Below are 21,323 nucleotides of genomic sequence, written 5' to 3'. Positions count from 1 at the left end.
ACTTAATATTGTGTGAACATTTTGTTTTGCTTAGCTGTCATGCTACAGTACGTGATACTCGGTGCTTTCTTGCCCTTAGATTTTGCCATTACTACTCTATAGGCAGTGCCCCACGGGTTTACATCCCCTTCTTCGCATATTTTCTTAAAGCTTTCACGTTTTCTTGCTTTTATGGCGTTTTTTAAGCTCTTCCTCGCCGTTCTTAGGGATTGTAGGTTTTCGTTGAAGTCTGGCCTCCCTCTGCTACGCTGCATTCTGCGTCTAGCACTCAGACAGTGACGTCTAAGTATTTTTATATCATTATTCCACCAATAGCAAGGGGAATTTTGTTTCCTCACCACTCTTCGAGGCATAGCAGCATCACAGGCGCATGCGAGGTTACGAACCAGGTGGTCAACCTCGCTCTCTACCGAGCCAGCTTTGTGTTGGAACTCTTCCATCATGCACTTCTCAGGACCTCTCCATCTAACATACTGTCTTTCCATTTTGGGCCTGTCAGATTTGGCATCTGTTTGAGTCGCCTCAGAGTTATATTCATTATTATTGCCTGATGGTCGCTGTGGATATACTCCTCACTAACTCCCCAATTAATTTTTTGGGCCAAGGAGTCACTCGCCAGCGTTATGTCAATAATTGACCCAGTTCCCATTTTGCGGAAGGTGTATGCGGACCCGCTGTTTACTATTGATACGCCGAGTTGGGCAAAAGTTCCAAGCAGCAGCTCGCCTCTTTTATTTGTTAGTCCGTTACCCCATTATGTTGCCCACGCATTGAAGTCACCGGCGATAATTAGCGGGGATTTCCCGTTTGCTTCTTCAGCAATGCTACGCAGCATAAGGGTATACTCTTCTTTTGTAAGGCTAGGTCTTGCATAACAACTAAAAATGCTAATTCCGTTTACCTCAGCTCGAACGAAACCTTCACCCATGCTGTGCCTTCTTGAAATGCGAGTCCACCACAGAGCCATATAGCTGCACCCTGTTTACTATCGCAAACCCACGCACAGTCATCTTTACACCTATAAGGTTCGCTTATAATCGCCATGTCTGCCTGAAGATCCCTTACTGTTTGTGATAGTAGATCTTGCGCTGCTTCACAGTGATTGAGGTTTATTTGGACTATTCTCATTTTTTCCTGTTTGTAAGAGCTTTCTTAAAAACTGGGAATCTATAACTGCCTGTAATATGGCCTATGTTCTCTCTCTTTTCCGCTCTACACAGAATACACTCCTCAGTGCCACACTTTCTGCACTGATTCGACCGGTCAAATGTGCTACCGCAATTACGGGACATGTGGCCATACTGAAGGCATTTAAAGCATTTTTTCAGCTGGACCCTTTCGCGGATGCGACAGTTAACCCATCCTACCTTTACTTTCCCAAGCTGTATAAGTTTCTTAGCTTTTGGAGCAGGTAAGCTAATAGTAGCAGTTTGAGTGCCAGCATAAGCAGGGCGCAGACCAGTTATATCTGAACTCTCAATACCTTCAAGACCAGGCAATGATTTAATAGCATTGTATACCTCTTCTTTGGTTGTAACCGCATCGATGTCTTTACATTCTACCAGGATTCGGTGAGTAAATGACTCGTCCCCTAGGGTAGCACTCACAAGGGCCTTTAATTCCGCCGACTTTGGGCATGATTTAGCGAGTTCGATAAGAAGATCGCCTTTCTGGGTGCATCGTATTTTGGATACGGAATCCCCGCAACTCTTAAAGTTCTCATCACTCTTAACCTTTTTTAGGATGTCGGCATACGAGCTTTCACCTTTTTTCTCTATGATGATAGCGTCTGGCCTCAGTTTTCCTGTGGTGGCAACATTCTTCGGTTTGGGCCGTTTTTCCTTCTTTTTGACCTCGGTCCACTCGCTGTCTTTATTTGCTTGCACTGTGGCCGTAGAATCCATTGTAGGCCCGTTTTCGACGGGTTGTGGACATCCCTGTTGACTTTCTCCGTTCCTTCCGCGTTTATTCGCCGGGGAGCCGACAGCTTCAGTAGCCGCTTTTCTCCGAACGGAGCCAGGCTTTGCTCTTGGCCATGGCGACGTTTGTGTGCTTCCAATAACACAGACTGCCTCGTTATCTTTGCACTTGCATTTTTCTGCAGCAGCCTTTTCGTATAGAGACCGGATATTCTCGATTACGTCTCTCATCGGTTGGTGGATAGTACGCCGTTTTCCGTCTTTTTCCTTTAGCATCGACGCAAGACATTTTATGTGCGCCCCTAGCCTTTCAAATGTGGTTCCCACTCCTAAGTTTTCTAAAACCTTTGGTTGCTTTGCGGGCAGACCCGCTTCGTTAGAGTTATGGAACCCATCCACTGGGGGAGTTCCGCACGTTGGGGTTGTCACAGGGGAGCGAGATAGTTTTGAGCTCCTCTTAAAGGGATCTAAGTCGCCTTCTCTACAGATTTCCAAACTCGAGTTATTTGGTGTAGCGTTTTTGTTGTTTATGGTTTTATTTGATCCATTTTGATTGTTGGGTCTCCACTCAGGGCCGTTATCTCTATTCGTATGCGTAGTTACCTATTTGATCCCATGGTTGTCTATGTAAACAGTGAGGCCATGGCGAGGGTTGAGACAAGCCCTTATGGGGTCTTGAATCAGAGCCAGATCGGTATTAGTCAGGATCGCTTCAACTGAGCCTACACAGCCGACTGAACAGTGACGAATAGAGAGCCATCCTCCTACTTCCCGAGACGCACGAATGCCATTTGGGGCACACACATCAAGTGGATTTTAGTCGCCTTTTACGACAAGCATGCCTTACTGCAGGTATATTCTCGCGCCTACCCGCAGGCTTACATATGTATATGTACTTATGTATATATATGTATTTTTACGTATTTACTTATGTTGATGACTTAAATTAAGACAACCTTCAGCCCTACGGTGACCGAATAGTTTTTCCATATGTCTCACATATTTGTTATCATTTACTATCAAACGCTAATTGAATATAAAAATGCGTACATTCATTTGAGTGACATAATTTACATATTTCTGAGTACAATGGTATACATGTACGTATGTATGTATATATGTAAGTACTCGTAAAAACATATAAAATATATTTACATATATATGCACAAGAAAATGTTCATTCAGGGTCAAGAATACATATTCGTTGTACATAAATTTTCGTCGAGCAATGATTCCCAAGACGGCGATGAAGCTTAAAAATATCAGCACGTCTAAAGAATTGGATTGGGAATATTAGACTGTAGAAACAAGCACATACTCGTTTTAATGCCCTCTCCACTCTAGTATACCAAAAGCGCATACTTTTTGTTGCCATATTTAACAGCTTTTTTTTTATTTCCTAAATACGTTCTCCTAAGTGGTAGATAAGCAAGCTAGGGCACCAATATTTATGATTTATGAACACTTAAGGTACCGTAAATGGCATTAGTGAAGGTTATTAGGTACTTGCGGGTTCTATATGTAAATTGAAAAGAGGAAAGATATATAATGCGAGAAAGGCGATTAAAATCCATAGAATGCGCATAATATATGCGAGTAAATACTTCAGATTAAAATCATACACGGAGACTGAAAAGGGAAAAATTGCAATGCAAAATATAATTAATAGCTGCCAACGAGTGATAGCACAAGCAGATAAATATTATTAACTGTTTTGGTGCTCACACATTTTGCTGATAAATAGTCGATCTTCTACACCAATTTGTGGTGCGCGACTAGATTTTATTACACAAATTAAGTGTTCTACAGCCTTACGTCACTTCCGAAGGGCAGATGTTTGTTTTAGAAGCCTTCAAATTATATAACACTCTGCTAAGGCGGCCGATCTCAAGAACCATTTCTATTGAATTAATGGTGATATGAGGACTGAAGTAGGTTTTAGTCCAGCCAAACGTCTATCTACGCCTGATAAGCGATTTGATGACCTCCGAATTTGAAGTAATAAATTTTATCGCTTTGAACTATTGTTGATTTCCCCAGTTTTTGAACCTTGCGATCAACAACTACATACAATGCTAGCATAATTGCACTTTATTGCCGTTGGTTGTAAATAAAATTGAAAAAATCGATAACAGTTCGAAATGGGCGCCTTTAGTATAATGTAAATTTGCTCTTCGTATATCCGTGGGTTTAAAATGAAAACATTTACACGTACTCGTAAGATTTAAATAGTGATAAGAGGTTAGCCAAATATCAGCCTTTACGAGAAATAATGAAGCGATTTTAAAGAAAAATTCATAATTTTAAGGAAAAAATTCCAAATTTGGTGAAGTAATGGTTGATATATTCGAATTTGACTAGAATACATATATGGGCATAAACGAGTTTTCATACAAAATCAGTTCGTAAACACTTTGCAAACAAATGCATGCGCGCAGTAACAAAAGGTGACCAAAAACAGATGTTGCAGGTCAAGAAATAAATTTATAAGCCGATCGCAGCATTAGTATATACTTGACTTAAGGAAATTACATAATTTAAATATTATCACAATATGTGTGTCAGTAGAAAAAGTTTTAACAATGATTTGGCTTTAAAATATTTTTAGTAAGGTTGCCAGCTGTTTTAAAATTCGAATTTAATTAAGCTATGCATAAATTACAAGAAATATTAAAATATGGGCGTCAAACGAAGGAGTGGTAAGATATTCTAAGTTAGAGACTTTAGCATATTAAAGGGGGTTGCCACCTGTTTAAAAACATAAACTCAAATTATTTAATAAGTCGAAGGAATCATTACAAAAAGGGTATTAAATGTTTTTAAAAAGGTTTTATTTCTGAACTTTGCTTAGAAGTTTTGCCACGTATTTAATAAAAATTTACCTTAATTTAAATCATCAGGAATAAGTATCCAACGTCCGACCCAAGAGATTTATTTATTTCTTAACAATATTTAGGAGTGTTGCCACCCGTTTAAAAATTCGAATTTAGCTAACTTATACACAAGTCCGAAGACGAGCACGAAAACGAACATGAATACTAAAACGCGGACCAAATCTATTAATACTAATACAAATTTCTGCACTATCTACCGCCGATACTGAGTATCCCACGCCATGCTCCGTAACTTCTGAACTTTCATTGTACCTTACACAGGACCAAGACACCCACTCCCCCGAATAAAAATACAGCAACTTGACTGAACCTGCCATGGAGAATATAAAAGCATTATTGCATTTTTCGCTCCGAATCTTCAGTACAGACGCACGTGCTGTCCGTTTAGGCATTAGATTGCTCAAGGAATTGCAGAATAAAAATATAGAATATATAACAAATAGTTTTCAAGCAAAAAACAAAACTGACTTCAATTCTCACATACATATGTACATGGGGTAACATTCATGACAAAAATAAAAATACCGACGAATTGATAACCTCCTCATATTTTTGAAGTCGGTAGAAAAGCTTAAATCCTGTAGAATTAAAAAAGTTTACAGTTTTTTGGTGCATAAGGGCGAATAGGTACTTAAAAATAATTAATAATTATAATTCTATTCTTGAATATCCTTGAAAGTTTGCAATATTTATTTTTGAAAAAATTTGTGTTAAGAGCTAATGTACATACGGCCAGATCATCGAATTTCCGCCCTTCTAACTTTACTAGCCTAAAGAAATAAAGTTATTTAAATGGCATTGTGAAAATTTTCTTGCTGCAAAAAATAACAAATCTGGTGTAACAAAACTAATGTGAGACCGAATGAAAAAAAATACATTGATTAAAAGATGACTTTGGTTTGAGAAACTAAAATTAAATTTTTACAATTTTTATTGGCACACCTGAAATTTATTCTAAAACTTTTATGTATATGAAGAAATTAATATATATGTGCATGGGAAATACTGAGTAAAAATCTTCCACGCAAATATTTAGTTACTTTAAAATAATATGACTTTTAATTTAAGGCGTGCGAGTAAACGTGTTAGCTGACAGTTAATGGTATTACGGGGCGTATACGTTATATACACGTTTTTGTCGAAAAATGTAACAAATCGTGATAAATTTGTTCATATATGTATGAATGTATACTACCTTACCTAGATTATTCGATTTATATAAAGTTTCAGATACGTTAAGTCTAATCAAATTTATTTTTCTTATTTTCTTTGCAGCATTTTATTATTCAGCACCTATTTATTAAAATATAACAAAAAAGTACTGTCATGAAAATGTAATCCAGCGCATTTAAAGCAACTAGATATATTTAGTTTAGCTAACGTCACAAAACATTAAAAGAATTTTCCAAAAACCTTTTCGCCAATATTCCAAATCACAGCCTCTACTCCATATAAATGCTGCAGAAAACACAGCAAATGAAGTGTACAAGTGTTGCGGAGAAAAGTAGCAATAATATTGAATAATTCATACTCCATGCAAGAACCATAAAGTGCAAAATAAAATTTCCCAACAATGGCAGAAACCGCTAACTCTCAGCTGGCCAGATGACTAGAAAAGGAGCAGAGGCACTGGATCACTCCAACAAAAAAAAAGCAGCGGGCAAAGAGCAGAAGGCTTTCACAAAACGACAAAAAAAACAGTTATAGTATTAAGGGAAATGTTATTTAAAACCCTATAAAATTTTCACAAAAACACAAAGTGTTAGCCGAAAAATTTAACCAACTTGCCAAGTAGAGAAAATTTTCAGTTTTAAAATGGATGAAGAAAAATTAAATATACCGTTAGTATCGAAAGAAACAGCCGACAGTGCGGTCATAGTGCCACAAGCTGCTGGTGTAGTCTGCATAAGTGGTGGCAATGTCATAGCCACTGCTGCAGTTGCCTACCAAAAGCATTGCGCCACACCTACCACCGCCTGCACAGCAACTGATGTAACAAATACAACAACAGCGATGGTAGTTGCGGTTCCGGTAGTGGATACAACCAATGTCAATTTAAATGTAAATACTCAGTTAAGCATAGGAATGCCACAGCTAACACAGCCAACAACGTTACAACTGCAACAGAAAGAGCAACAACAGCAACAACCACAACAACAGCAACAACTTACACTACTGCCCTATAGCAACCAGAGCAATTTGGTTGGTAACCACTTGAAAAATGGCGCGCTCAGTTACAAGTAAGTTTTAAACATAAATAGCAGTACATATTTCTACAACAATTTACAATTCCATTTAGAAGTTGCTAAGCGTTAAAAGAAACCAAATAAAAAATATTATTCATACGCAGTGGTGTACAGCTTTTTTTAGTGCGGAATGTAAAAGCTTAGAGCAAGAGTGAGGGGGAAGATATGCTTGGTGGCAATTTCAGCTTAGCAGCGCATATTCGTGCGAATTTCCGGCTGTGTCTGTCCTTGCGGGGGCATTATGCACTATTGTTGTTTTTAAGAACGATAAAATATTTACATAGTTTCTTATCTGCTTCTTTACGCTGAATTTATTTTTTTGTTGTGCATATGTATGTACCTACATATAAAGCTAAGAATAGTCGTTTGATAGCTCATTGCAAATTTTTATATATTTACATTACAACGGTCAAATTAGTAATAACTAAGTTTTTACACAGTTTTTTTTTAAATTTAAAATTGTGTAGTGTTTGCTGAGAATCATCAAAAAAATTATTGTATTATGACAATATGACATGGCTACTTAAGACGCCCTTTTTATCCTGGTAAACTAAAACCGATTCGCAAAAAAAAAACAAAAAAAACTTTCCAATCACTTTGATCTCATCATTTGTTATATCATATAACTTATATGTAATTTCAATTTAGAAAATTCTCCAGATATCCAACGAAAGTTTCAAACTGCAGAAATTTCCCACATACTAAACATGGACGTAGTTTTACTAACTGCATTAATGTGCCATCATGCATACACTACGCCAATCCTCCCAAACGTCGGCAAAGTTTTACACATTTTTCATATGCACATGTGTGCATAAGCAAATATGTGCATAAGAATTGCTCATTTTATACACTCTTTGGCACAAGTAATCCCAGCTGTTTGTATGCAACCAGCGTTGCCGCCTCGGTAAAATCGGACCATGTATTTATAATGGCGCTTTTGAAAGCTCTCTGTTGTCACAGTTGCTCTATAGTTGTCACAAAATAAAAACTGGAATATTGCTTTTGTGCTTTCTACAATAAAAATATCAATATTTTGCAAAAAAATTGTCCTTAGATTTTATTTGGTAAGCAACAATAGTTTCAGTAGTTTTTGCAAACAAGTTGATATGAAAGATATCTTCAAAGTGGCAACACTGTCTGCAACATGTACGCTCGCCGTAAAATTGACTATGTTGCTGTGTTGTGGAAATTGTTTGAAGGTTATTTAAAACAAATTGCTAAAGGAATAGTTTACAAATATGATTTGCAACACAGGCAAAGATTCATCGAATTCCCACAGAGCATATTGGAAGCAGGAAAGTGCTTAATATGTTTGTACGTGTGTATCTAGGAGCAGATTTCGTAAAGTGTTTGTGAGCGCGTGTTCATTTGGATTGGAATGGAGGTTTCATTAACTTCTTTCATAAAAATTTCCGCTAGGAAGCTATACGTCTTCGATATATGTACATATGTATGTATATAGGTGAAATGTAATTTTTTCATTAGATTATTTGTGTGAGGCTGGAAAGAAAGCAAGCTTTTCGATGATCCTAATAAGCCGCGAATATCATAAGTCTGGCGTGATTCACTGTGCCTTAAACAAAAATGTATATTGTTACTCCCTCTCAAAACTCTTAGGGCTTCATTTCTAAAAAGTAAAATAGATTTGAAAAGCTTTATGAAGTTAAATTTTCAAACAAATTTTCGATTTATGAAGCAAACTTCATTTTGTATGAATGTGGGTGTCAGTTAATATATTTCTAATGTATCTAATCCTGGAAATTTAATTTGTAATCATATAACTCGATTCCACATTTCGTGCATTTTCTTCAAAGGTGCATTAACTGAATTAAATTTTTCAAATAGGTGGCAATAAGCCACACAAATATTTTGGACAGTAAACTTTCTTAAACCCGTACTGTAATACTTCATTTATTTTATCAACTTAATAATTAAATAAATTTTTCCAAACAGGTAGTAACACTCCTTAACAAATACTTTTGGCAGTAAGCTTTCCTATACCTCTTCGATTTGATACCCATATTGCAATATTTTATTTATCTTATCAATTAAATCAAATTAAAATTTCAAACAAACGATAACCTTCCACAATAATACCTTCGGCTGTAAGCGGTTTAACCTCTTTCTTTTGACCGCCATATTGCGATATTTAGTTTATATTATCAATTTACTTAAACTATAATTTTCAAACAGGTGGCAACTCTCTAATTATTCTTTTCCTATATTTTAAATTAGACCTCTGGGAATGCATCCCTGAAAACTAAATTCAAGGAACGTTGACATGGGTTGATCAGCAAAGTTTATTTCTTACTTTTTGCTTTTTTGCTTTCGATTGCTTGTACTTAGTATGAGCAATTACCTCCTTCGAGTTGTAGTCTCCTTTTTTGAATAGGCATTAACTGCAGTTAAGGCTTGGTGGGAATGAACTGTTACGCGTAGCAGGAACAAAATCACACCACACACCACATAAAACCTGCAATTGAAAATAATTTCGTAATTTTTTTAAATTTCTGCCCTTTTTTCATCAATACACTACTGGAGTTCATATGCCTGAAACTATGCAGCGAAAAGTTGTAAACGGTAAGTTTGCGTTGTGGAATTCTCTTAGAAAAAACAACAAACATAGGCTGTTTCTAATGAAAAATTACAGACTTTCTGCTATGTTACCAAAAAGAAGAATTAGTGAGTTAACGTAAATTTTACCCATACCGAAGGCAAAGATGTTTACACATCAAAAATATTTTTAATTGCGTACATTATTTACCAAAGTTACAATAACAACAACAATATTAAAGAAGCAATAGCAGCGAATGTGAATTGAAGTGTTTTGTGCGTCGAAGTGTAAAGAAATTCCAGTAAATCAAAACAGATGTGGTGGCTGGAGTGAACTGAAATTCGTTTGAAATTTGCTGGTGAGCTTGCGATGTGTTGTCTACTTCCTAGAACTCCAATAAGGGAGCTAGCGAAAATTTAAAAAATTAAAGGCTCACTGAATGCATAAAATGCAACATCTTAAAGAATAGTGCTATTCTGTAACCACTTATCGACAATATTCGTATCGATATCGTAATCTTGCGACAAGTTTTTTGATAGGCTAACTATGAAAAAAATTTTGTCATTCAGCTTTCCCTAGAATATATTTTCTTGAGTAATACATGTATTCAGTCTCCTTAATCTGTACTATAAAGTCCTTGGGCTACGAATGGTGTGACCACTTGTCCATTTTCTATGCACTTTAGGCGAAGCATTTTGATACAGTTATGAATTTGCGTACACTGCTTGTAGTTTCCTAGAAATAGCGGCTCAGAAATGAAAGAGCATTGAGAGAACATCACTGGCGGCGCTCAACATTAAAACGCCAGATGAAGTGCCGACTACACTAAGCGACGCATTGAAAAAGGTTAGTCCTTAGCGACGAAACAAGGCTTCCCGATGCATCACCAAAAAGTCCCGATGTCGTGATACTTCACCATAGGGCTGTAGAATGCTTTCTATACCACGCCTCTTCAGGGCGAGACGGTGTGGGATATTTCAACTAGAATTACGAGCGCTCATGAAAGTCTGTCGAACTACGTAATGAAAATAAGTAAAACTGTTATTTGTTGATTTTCTTCCGACAATTGTCGACAAAAAATTGTTGTTCTATGGCGTGCGTATATCTGCAATAAGTCGACAGTGTCTAAGAGGAATATTTAGAGCTCATAAATAACTTTTCAACGATACACACACTTTGAAATTATGTCATAAAAAAAAGTCAGGAAGAGCCCTCTAACCGGAGTTTTTACAAAGTGTCGTTAGTTTGTGTTGGTAAACCATTTGCTCTTCCTACTTCGAATGAAATCCTTTTTGCAGATTTGTTTAATATAAAGAGTTTCCCAGTTCCTTTTTTGTTAAGCCTCGGCCATTAAGGCCTTGATATTTCACAGTCGTCTCGATTGTTCCATAGGTAATTTGTTTTATCTCTTGAGTACTCGTATTCTCTGCATTTCCGAACAGTGCCTAGCCATCTTATCGGCTATTTTATTGTGTTCCATATTACTATGCCCAGGAACCCAGCAGAGAGAAGCTTTTACGGCACTCAGTGATGCTAGAGATGTGCGGTAATTCCTTAGTTCACTTCTTTCGATCTTAGTAGTCTCAATACCGCTTGACTGTCAAAGAGGATAGTGTTCCAAAAAGATATTCACTATTCTACGAGACAGTCGATAGATTGCCCTGTCTGCAGATTCTCTGAATATAGCACCGCGCTGAAGCCTTTTTCCATCGATGTAGATGAAATTACCAAAGTTCCCATCATTAGGCCAATGTTCCATTCATAGATGGTTCGAAATTTTATAAGAATCCTAAAACAGAATGACTTGTTGTATTCAGTTTCGAAATCCAAGCTGGCTTTATCTCATGCACGCGTTGCATTTTAAGCTGACCCAAGATCGCTGGGTTTCCATATGCGGTCTGTTTCCATCATTTTCATTTTCTTAATGTTAGGACTCCTTTTTCAGCTGTAGCGGCTTCAAATAAAGAATCATATACAGCCATTCTTCAGGTACACTGCTATAGCGCCTGATGTACTGCACTCTTCAGATTAAATTCTTATTGCTACTTTAGTCTAGTAATAAACTGTCGGATGACTATAGTGTACGCATCTACTATGAACTACGTTCGGTGTTGGTCAGAGTTTTTTCCGGTGGTCCTTTAGCAGATATAGTATGTTGCTAGACCCTTCTATGCTTTTATTCGATGTTGCTTGTCCACGTAAGTTTTGAGTCAAGGATAATTCTTAGGGATTTCCCCTCTTAGGAAAGGCTCACACTAGTCCCATCTAGCTTTGGTTAAGTGAAATCAGGAAAATTTTCCTTCGCTTGTGAACAAGCAAGTTCGGATTTAAAACGGTTAAGTCAAAGCCCAATTAGAATCACTTTCCTGTGCCGGGTTTAGTATTGTACGTAAATATATATTGTACTTGTATAGTGTGGGAAGCTAACTATTACCGCACTACTGCAGTGAAAATTACTTAATTCCATCCACAATAGGGGGTTTGAACCTATCCCTTAAACCGTTCTCCCAGCATACAACATGGTCATACGGACATTTCATTATTACGTGCTTCCAGCAAGCGAAAACAGATGAGAATGCAAACAACTCGAATCATTAATAACTGCACATTTTTCTTGCACTGAACAAAAGGACCGCTTCGTGGCAAGCACGGCAGCCTCATTTTTTGTTTCTACTTAATTTGTTCATATCTAAGTGCTGTTCAAAAACGGTGCAAATTAACAGCCATTCCATTTAAACTTTTGATACTGAGCATAATTTTAATTTAAACTTTTTCACATCTGCCGTAGGTAGTGCCACAACGTGACCCATAAAAATCATGAACATTAATTGATTCAACGATTCAAAGCAAAGAACCTGGGTCGATTACATCAAGCGCCGCCAAGTTGTTACACTGCATTGTACGAATACACAAAAATACTTAGTTCACAGTTTTTGCACATCTGTGCACCGGCTATATTCGTTTATATTTGTATGCATGTATGTACACATGTGTGTATACTAGACCGGGTCGTTCACTATGCGATAGAAAAAAACTTTGCAATTATCCCACATAGTTCGTTAGCTTAATTTGTTGTCTGTCCTTGGTTAGTCTTAACAACAGCCAAAATATAGTTTTTTCATAACTCGTTTATTTAATTATTACTCGATTTCAAAGTTTGATTCATGGCTGAAAAGATAATTTCGAGTCTTTCTCAGTTCATTCCGCCGTCGCTTGCCATGGCGTATGAGTTATCGATCAACATCAACATATACTTAGGTTAAAAGAAAAATTTCAAGTAATTGCCACTTTCCTTGTTTATTAATTTATGTTTATACTTCCAAAGACAAAACTAAATACTTAAATATATAATTTCATGGGGAGTAAAGTTATATTTAATTGGGTAATAATCGAGTTATTTGAATTTAGTAGGTTAAGGAGTTCTTCTAGGGTAAAAGTATCTAAAAAGGACATGGAGCTATGAAAATTATCTTTTCAACCATAAAAATATCATACTTTGTAATAAAATAATAAATAAAAGAGTTTTGAAGAAAATGTGATTTTAGCTGTTTTTGGGACTAGACAAAGACAAACCATTTTATAAGCCTAGCAGAGCCTTAAAAAATGTTATTGAGGTCTCAAGCTCCATAAAATTGTTGTTGAATATATTTTTTAAATTCATTAAATTTTTAACCGACTTCAAAAAAAGGAAAAGGTTATCAATTCATCGGAATATTTTATTTTTTATTTTATTTTTTATATGTGTTACCGCATAACTTTGGACTAGAGGTGGTTACGTACTAATTTTAAATAAATTTTTTTGCTTTCATAATTCAATTTTCTTGTAATATTTTTATATTTTCATTAAATTTTAAGGAACTTATTTGGTTTATTTTTTCTTTTTTAACCGACTTCCAAAAAAGGAAGAGGTTATCAGTTCGTCGGAATATTTTTTTTTTGTATGTTACCACCTAACTTTGGACCACGTCAACCGATTTCGATAATTCTTTTTACATCGGAAAGGTAGTATCTCAGAGGTGGTCCCGTACTACTCTAGTTTAGATCCGATCATTGGATCATGAAATATATATATATATATATATACATATATATATATTTTTTTTAAATTACTTATTTATAAAATTGTTTTCTTTCTTTATTTACTTTTCTTTAATTTTTGGATGTAATTCTTCTAAGAAGAAGAATATATTTTTTTAATATAATTTAACTTTTAGAATATTATTTTATTTATTTTTTCTTTTTTAATTTAACTTCTTTTCTTTCCTAATATAATTATCTTTTTATTTTTAGATGTTATTCTTTTAAAAAGAAATATTTTTAAAAATATTTAATTTTTAGAAACTATTTTTATTTATTTTTTAATCATTATTTTTTTTGTTTATTTCATTTCGATAAATTTTTAAATTTTATATTTCAATTTCAATTAATTTTTTTTGACTATTAAATTTAATTTGTAGATTTTGCAATTTGTTTTTGTTTTGAATTACCATTTTCTTTGTTGATTTAGTTTGTTTTCATTCTCAAATTTATTTTTAGATTTTATTATTTTTGAAGAAAAATAATTTTAATATTTCATTTAATTCTAGGAAAATATTTTTATTTACATTTGCTTTATTTTCATTTTATTTGTTTTTGTTTTAATTCAATTTTCTTCTATTTATTAGTTTTTATTGTTTTAAAAACCGGCTCTAAGGTGTAGTGGCTAGCAGTGCGCGCTACCATTCCGCAGTTCCTGGGTTCAAGCCCAGTTTCCGACCAACATACAAAAAATTAAAAATAAGTTGTTTCTAATAACGTTCGCCCTTCGGCAGGCAATGGCAGACCTCCGAGTGTATATCTGTCATGAATCATCTCATAAAAATACGATCGATGTTCGGAGTTGGCGTAAAACTGTAGGTCCCTGCGCTTTGTGTGACAACATCAAGGCGCACGCCACAAAATCGGAGGAGAAGCTCGGCCAAACACTAGCATTTTGTGTAAGCGCCAATCTATTATTATTATCATTATTGTTTAAAAAGTGTTTTTTAAATCTATGTATCTTATAAAAAATTATTGCTAAATGATGAACAGCATAACGCTTAGGCCTTCTCGTTAGCAGACCTTTCAATTAGTAAAGAGCTTTCAAGATAGTTTCCAGAATTGACATACAGTTGCCAGAGTCGCCCAGTAAAGCTCTCTCAAAGTAAGCTTTTAAACTAGTATGAGATAATTGCAAACTTATTTTTGCGTCCCAGTCTAATGTAAGACTGAGTAATGCGCCAGCAAAAAATGCTTAAGCAGAAAAAAATATTCTTACCGTTTTGCAAAATGCAATGCAGTGCAAAATACCCACAACTTGTCAGTGAAGTGAGGCGCTTTCTACCTACATACATACCTACGTGTACAGCAACAACAATGAAACTAACGTTGTCTTATCAAACGAAAAACTGACCTAAAATACAACATGAACTATCGGAATCCGCATTCATTTGCGCTGTATGTATGTAAGTATGTATGATAAGGATCCGTACATGCTGTCTACAACTACAATGGCATATAACAGGTCATAGTTTTCATGGTAGCAGTTAATTTTTCGTGACACTCCTACCTCACCAGCAAAACGTCCCACGCCCTAGATAGCAACACTCGGCTTCGGGGACACGTAAACCAGCCGCACTGCGAGCTGACAAGTAAGTAGGCTAGCGAGTAAATAATTGAGCTGTGTGGGTTTTCAGGGCGGTGCAAGGTAAGCTGAGAAGCAGTCAGCAGTCAGGCAAACAGTTAAACAGACACGCATGCACTTACCATTGGGGCATATGGAAAGCCGTTAGGGTAGACCAAGTAAGCCAAAAAGGACAGCAGCAACGACAAGCAGCGAAAGCAAAAAAAAAACACAAAAAAACATAGGTAAAGCAACAAAAATCGAAAGTTCTGGCGTAACCTATAGCATACATACACAATTGTGTAGAATTATTTCCCTGCAAAAAATTGGACTAATCCGGAATGACTCCGGGAGCAATCGCAAAGGAGCATGCGACTAATATCACTTTTCATCTCTTTATATGGAATGAACTAATCGCTTTTGTTCGAGCATGTCCTATGAAGAGACTAATTGTTCGCTTTTATACCCGAACGGGTATAAAAAGCGACTATTCACTTTTAAAAAATAAAAATAAAAATTTGCGCCAGCTGAGATCCGAACCGGGAGGCTCAGTTTTGTTAGGCGAATACTCTCTCTGTGTGCTAATGCCGCAGATGAAATTTCATTGACTAAGTACGTACATATCATTAAATCGTTAATAGTACCCGTTAGAGATGAGTTGGGGCCTAATTGATCTCCAATTATACCCATAAGGGATGAGTCGAGACTAATTGACCTCCATTAGTACCCGTATGAGACTAGTTGGGACTAATTAATGCCCAATTGTACCCGATTGAGAGTAATCTATGAATACTCTCTTTAGAGATTAGTCGCTCAATTTTTGCAGGGTTATGTTAGTAGTTTTCTTGGCAGCGCTGCCAATGAAAATTCCACTGCCCCACCTCACCTCTTCTTTTACTCTGCAGCTATTGCACACGCTTGCTACTACTTTTGCCGATTGATAAGTATTTACTTTAATTGCACTGCCTGCCTGCATGCCTTCCTGCTTGATGGCCTGTGTGACCCCCAGCCTCACTCCTTATCCACCAGCCGGCACGCAACCTGCCAAATTGCTAGTCAGCTAGTCTGTTAGGCTGCCTGCCAAACGTTTGGCTGCCGCTCGTTTGTGCGCCACTTTCAGTCTATGCCGAGCCGCCGACTCGTGCATAATTCGGAAAACTCATACTCGTTAAAGGCTTAACGATTTCGGAATTTCGATTTTTCTAAAAGTAGAAATTGCAATTGTTCAAAGAAACAAATAACAAAAATGCTTTGAGCATTATTGTTTTAGCTCGGGCCGAAGTTCTTGAATGCTATAATATTTTCAAATATATTACCGGTCAGTGAGTGCACGCGCACTTGAAAATGCAAAAATATCAACAATGGTTTGCGGTGCTTGGCAGCGAGTGCATATCTATTCGTATTTTTGTTAGTGGCAAACACAATGCAAGCAGTTATGCATATATATGTGTACATATAAGTTTAGTTCTGCTGGTGCAAAAATTATTAAAGTGAAACAAAAATATTAAATGTATGTGAGAAAAGTCAAAAGCTTAATTACATAACAAACAAGTGCAAGAAGCATTGGAAGAATGTATTTAAATGCTGGTGACACAGCAGAATATGTATATACTTATGTACTTGAATAGATGCACAAGTATGTCTACAGAGGCACAGTGCAAAGCATAATAATATAAGAGTGGTGTAAAAATAAATTTTATTAAAACCCTCACAACTTACCGGTTTTTTGGCTGCCTGTCTATCTCCTCGCAAAATGCGCTGTGTTAGCGGCTTGGGTACTACGTGTCGTATGAGTGCTCTTTAAACGCAAAGCAATATTGCCGCTTGGTTACTTGTGCGTTGACTAATGCGGTGACAGTTAAATAACTTCAAGCATTTTTATGACACATTTCATTCTAAGTGTAGTGTTCATGGCGATTTTCTTTCGTTCTCTTCTTAGAAAAAGTTTTTAGACACCTGCAATTTTCTTAGCAAATTTAAACTCGCATATTCTCTTCAGTAAGTGGGCATAAAAATCGGAAAGTGGCAGCTCAAGTGCAATAACTACGTTCCTTGTAATTATTTGTAATTAAGTAGCAAGGCTTAGAGTAATTACTTTTGATTACTAAAGTTACTTAAACTTTTTCTGCTTACAATACAGTTGCTGGTTAATACAGGCGAAGAAAAGATAAGGGATTTTAAGTAATTATTTAGACTTACAATAACCCCAAAAACAGTTTTATTAACTGTGAAGTTGTTTATTAATCATACGGATATTATATGTACATACATACATAAATGTGAAAGTTATTGAGTGAATGAGCGGGTGAGTGTGTGTGTGTATGTTTGTCGCTCTTTCACGCTAAAACAGCTGAACGTATTTGAGTAAAATTTAGCACACAGATGGACTATATGGCCTGGATTAACATATGGCATAGTTCTTTAAGAGAGTTGCCACCATTTTCAAAAGTTAAAACCAATTAATAGATAAGGTAAAAAAAAAGTACTACAAGAGTGCAGATGTCAAACGAAGGGGGTTTATTTCAAAAATATTTTTAAGGTGGTTGCCGCCTGTTAAAAACTTTAAATCGATTAAGTAATAAGTTATATAAACTATCACAAAATTGGGCCTTATGCATAAAAAGTGAGCTTAAGCTCAGACTCAGTTTCTTCACATAAGGGGGGAGCTCAAACTCAAGAATTTGTACTGAAAATTGAGTCGGAGCTTCAGCTCGCCTTTTATGCATGAGGCCCATTATGTGCGTCAGACGAAAAGCGTTCAAAACCGACTTGTTTAAAAAGTTAAAAGTTAAGATCAATTTAATTAATAAGCCAAACGAAATATTTTAAAATGGGTATTAGAAGAGAGGGGTTTAAGAAGCTTTGTTTCGAAAATATTTTCAAAGTGAGCTGCCACCTGTTTAGAGACTCAAAATCAAATTAACGAACGAGTTAAATAAAATATTTTAATTTCGATATCAAATTCAATTTTGTTTTGTAATAAGTTGAATGGCGTATTATAATAAGGGTGACAAACGCTTAAGGTTTAAGAAAGTTTTAATTCGAAAATATTTTGAAGAAGGATGCCACCTGTGTAAAAGTCTAATTCCATTTTTTCTTAAGTTAAATAAAGTTTCACGTAATGGATGCCAATCAAAAAGGTTATAAGAAATATTTGTTTAGAAAATATTTTTAAAGAACGTTGCCACCTGTTAAAAAGTCATAAACCCTTTTGTGAATAAAATTTTTTATTTTCGGTGATAAAACTTACCATCTTTTTTATTCGATTTTAAACCATAGCTTTAGACCGAACTTAACGCTGCGAGCAAAAGCTAGTATTTAATACATATATAATTGTTTATATGTGGATTGTCTGTTTGAATGGCAAGCATGGACTGTAACATTCATAACATAACATAGTTACAAAAAGTTCAGAATTGAACCGTTGTTGTGGATTTTTAGTTTTTGCATCATATTATGTAATTATTTTCATATTTTGCTTTAGGACAGACAGGATTGAAGCGACCATAAATATGTTTAATTAAAAAATGTTATACATAAATAATAAAAAATAACAAAACCTTAATGAAATTTTGGTTTTAAAAACAAAACTTTTTATAATAAATAAATTTTTTACTACTACTTTTCAACGCTGTTTCATAATACCATGAAAGTCTGCGCTCTGTTTTCGAAGGCTGGTACACAGATTTAATTTATCTAATGAAATTAATTTTGGGGTCAGTAGTTGCGAAAAATAATCGGACTGTAACGCTACAGCAGTAGACTGCTACGTTACCTGTGCGATGTACATGTAGCCATAATAATTAGGTTTTATATGGCTTTTAGTGTACTTTATGCTATAGGTAGCATTAATTCAGTAGAACTGCGATTTGATATGTAATCCAAAGTAACTAAGAAAGTGATAATTATGAATATGTTTCTGACTTTGTGCAACTGTAAGCAGTTTCAGAAGTAAATTTCTGCATAGAGCTCGTGTTCGAGCTTAGAACTTAAGAATTTAAGTAGGTATTTTACAAATAGCACATAATTTGTTTTACCTACGCCGTTTTACTTTATCACTCCCGAGTGATGTTTTACGATTTCAGAAGCTATCTCTCTCTGAAATCTGACTTAAGGAGTTAGATTTCATATGTTTGGGTTGGTTGTGTTAGATTCAGGGACACGCCATTTAAAATGGTCATAACTTTGAAGGGAAAAAGCTATGATGATATGGACTAAAAAGCGAAGCTGGGCTCTACTGGTTGATAGTGCGCAGTTCTAGCCACCGGGTGCTCGGTAGGAGGACATCAGTTATTAAAAAAGCTATGTAGTTATCCTTACTTCCAGCAATCGCAGAGTGGACAATGAAAGCCAAAGCGATAGTACAGCTGCTTCCGATCGGCACAGACTAAGATTTGGAGTGTATGCGAGAATCAGTGCTGTAAGGCTTACCCATTCTGGAGATCGTTTGGGTACTGAGAAATACATTTCTCGTTAAGAAACTTGGCGAGGGTTTCGTGTATTTTATAGAAGACTATTTCTGGGTATATTTATACAAATTTATCTAGAGAAGTAAACCCCATTTAAGGGGATCAGAGATTCGTATTTTAAATTCTAAGCAATATAACTGAGCAATTTCTTTTTGCAAATTTTGTGAATGTCATGACCAGATGAGCATCAACCAACAAAACAACAAAAAAAAAACAGACTTCATTAATACGAAGAATAAATCCTGCCAGTAATTAAACAGAACATTCAACAAAAGCACTTAAGGCATAACAGTCAACATTGTGAAGCCCAATGAGTATACTATAAAATCCGAAATAATAACTACAAAAGGAAAACAAAAAGAACAATGGCCAATAGAGTGTATAGCAATAATCGATACTTTCAGCAGACAGCCGCATGATACTATTAAGGATATTTTGTTGTCGGTCAGCGATGAGGTGAGGTGAAATAATGTAAGAGATATTAATGAAAATATAGGTATACGTTTAAAGATGGTGAATTGGTAAGAACAATGGCAGATATACGAGTATATACAGATGTAAGATATGCGCTTGCACAAATATGCCATTGATGACGTTGTTGACAATGAAAATGCGAAGGCAAGGATACTGAATGAAAGCTGCATATACATATGTATGTATTCCTAAAAAATATATGGAGCTCAAACAAATACAAACTATTTATATTAAACACAATTCGGCTGTAAAGATACAAGCGGCGTTCATATGCGGCCTAAATATATTGATTGGCATTTCATATTTACCATTATTTCATCATACTTCCGCTGGTCACTATTGTGAAAAATACCTTCTGCTAATAATAGACATGTGAATTTTAAAAAGCAAAGTAGCGGACAGGAAATCAACTTAACCCCAAGGATATGCATTTAATATTACATATGTTCATGCTTGAACGCCTTTGTGTATGACTTGTGTGCTACACTCCTTCAATGTTTATATGTATGTTCATATGTACTTCTGTGTTATATGTTTGTACGTAAGCTGACATAACAAAAATGTGTGTACTGAAGTCCTTGTCGTCTTGTTTACTGTTCAGCACTCGACTTCACTCAATTTGTTTAACTTAATAACAATTAAATTTCCTTATTCTAAGTAGTACAAGTATTTACAGCTCGTATAATGGCAGGTCAGGATGTGTATTACTTAATGAGAGTTTATTTAATATTAATTTTGACCAAACTAACCACAAATGTATGATTACACTTCCTACTTATAAACTCCCTGAGTTGTCTTAATTCGCTGAAGTAAAATTATCTAATAAAGTGATAACACAAGTCACCAGCATTCCTTAATTGGTTCCTTGTTTGTTTTGCTGCAGGGCATGTCATGAAATAAATGTATGCATAAGGGTGCATGGGAGCACTTGCACCAGCACAATTTGAAACAATTTGAAGAGCGCCTTAATTCATTATATATCGTGCAATACAAATTACTTGATTTTTTTTTTAAATAAAAATACATTAAATATATTATATAAGAGTTTTAAATGTCGCGAGAGGGAGTAACAAAAAAAAAACACTTTGAAGGCGCTGCGAAGCACGCGGGGTATTTGCTAGTT

At 35.6% G+C, this 21,323-nt stretch overlaps 1 protein-coding gene across 2 annotated transcripts in view; it reads left to right on the top strand.

Moving 5' to 3' along the window:
* The window catches only part of LOC118740540 (ABC transporter G family member 4-like), a 157,887-nt gene that overhangs the window by 80,787 nt on the left and 55,777 nt on the right, over window positions 1–21,323 (top strand). For both annotated transcript variants that reach the window (XM_036472115.1, XM_036472116.1), the window contains one exon: window positions 6,089–7,053. In XM_036472115.1, the coding sequence (XP_036328008.1) occupies window positions 6,629–7,053 (425 nt within the window). In that variant the 5' untranslated portion in view covers window positions 6,089–6,628. The remainder of the gene's footprint in view (window positions 1–6,088; window positions 7,054–21,323) is intronic.

Source organism: Rhagoletis pomonella, unplaced genomic scaffold (assembly GCF_013731165.1).
Source record: "Rhagoletis pomonella isolate Grant_MI unplaced genomic scaffold, Rhpom_1.0 Rhpom_scaffold_00006, whole genome shotgun sequence".
Lineage (NCBI taxonomy): Eukaryota > Metazoa > Arthropoda > Insecta > Diptera > Tephritidae > Rhagoletis > Rhagoletis pomonella.
The sequence above is the reverse complement of the archived record's forward strand: the minus strand, read 5'-3'. Positions and strand labels throughout refer to the sequence as shown.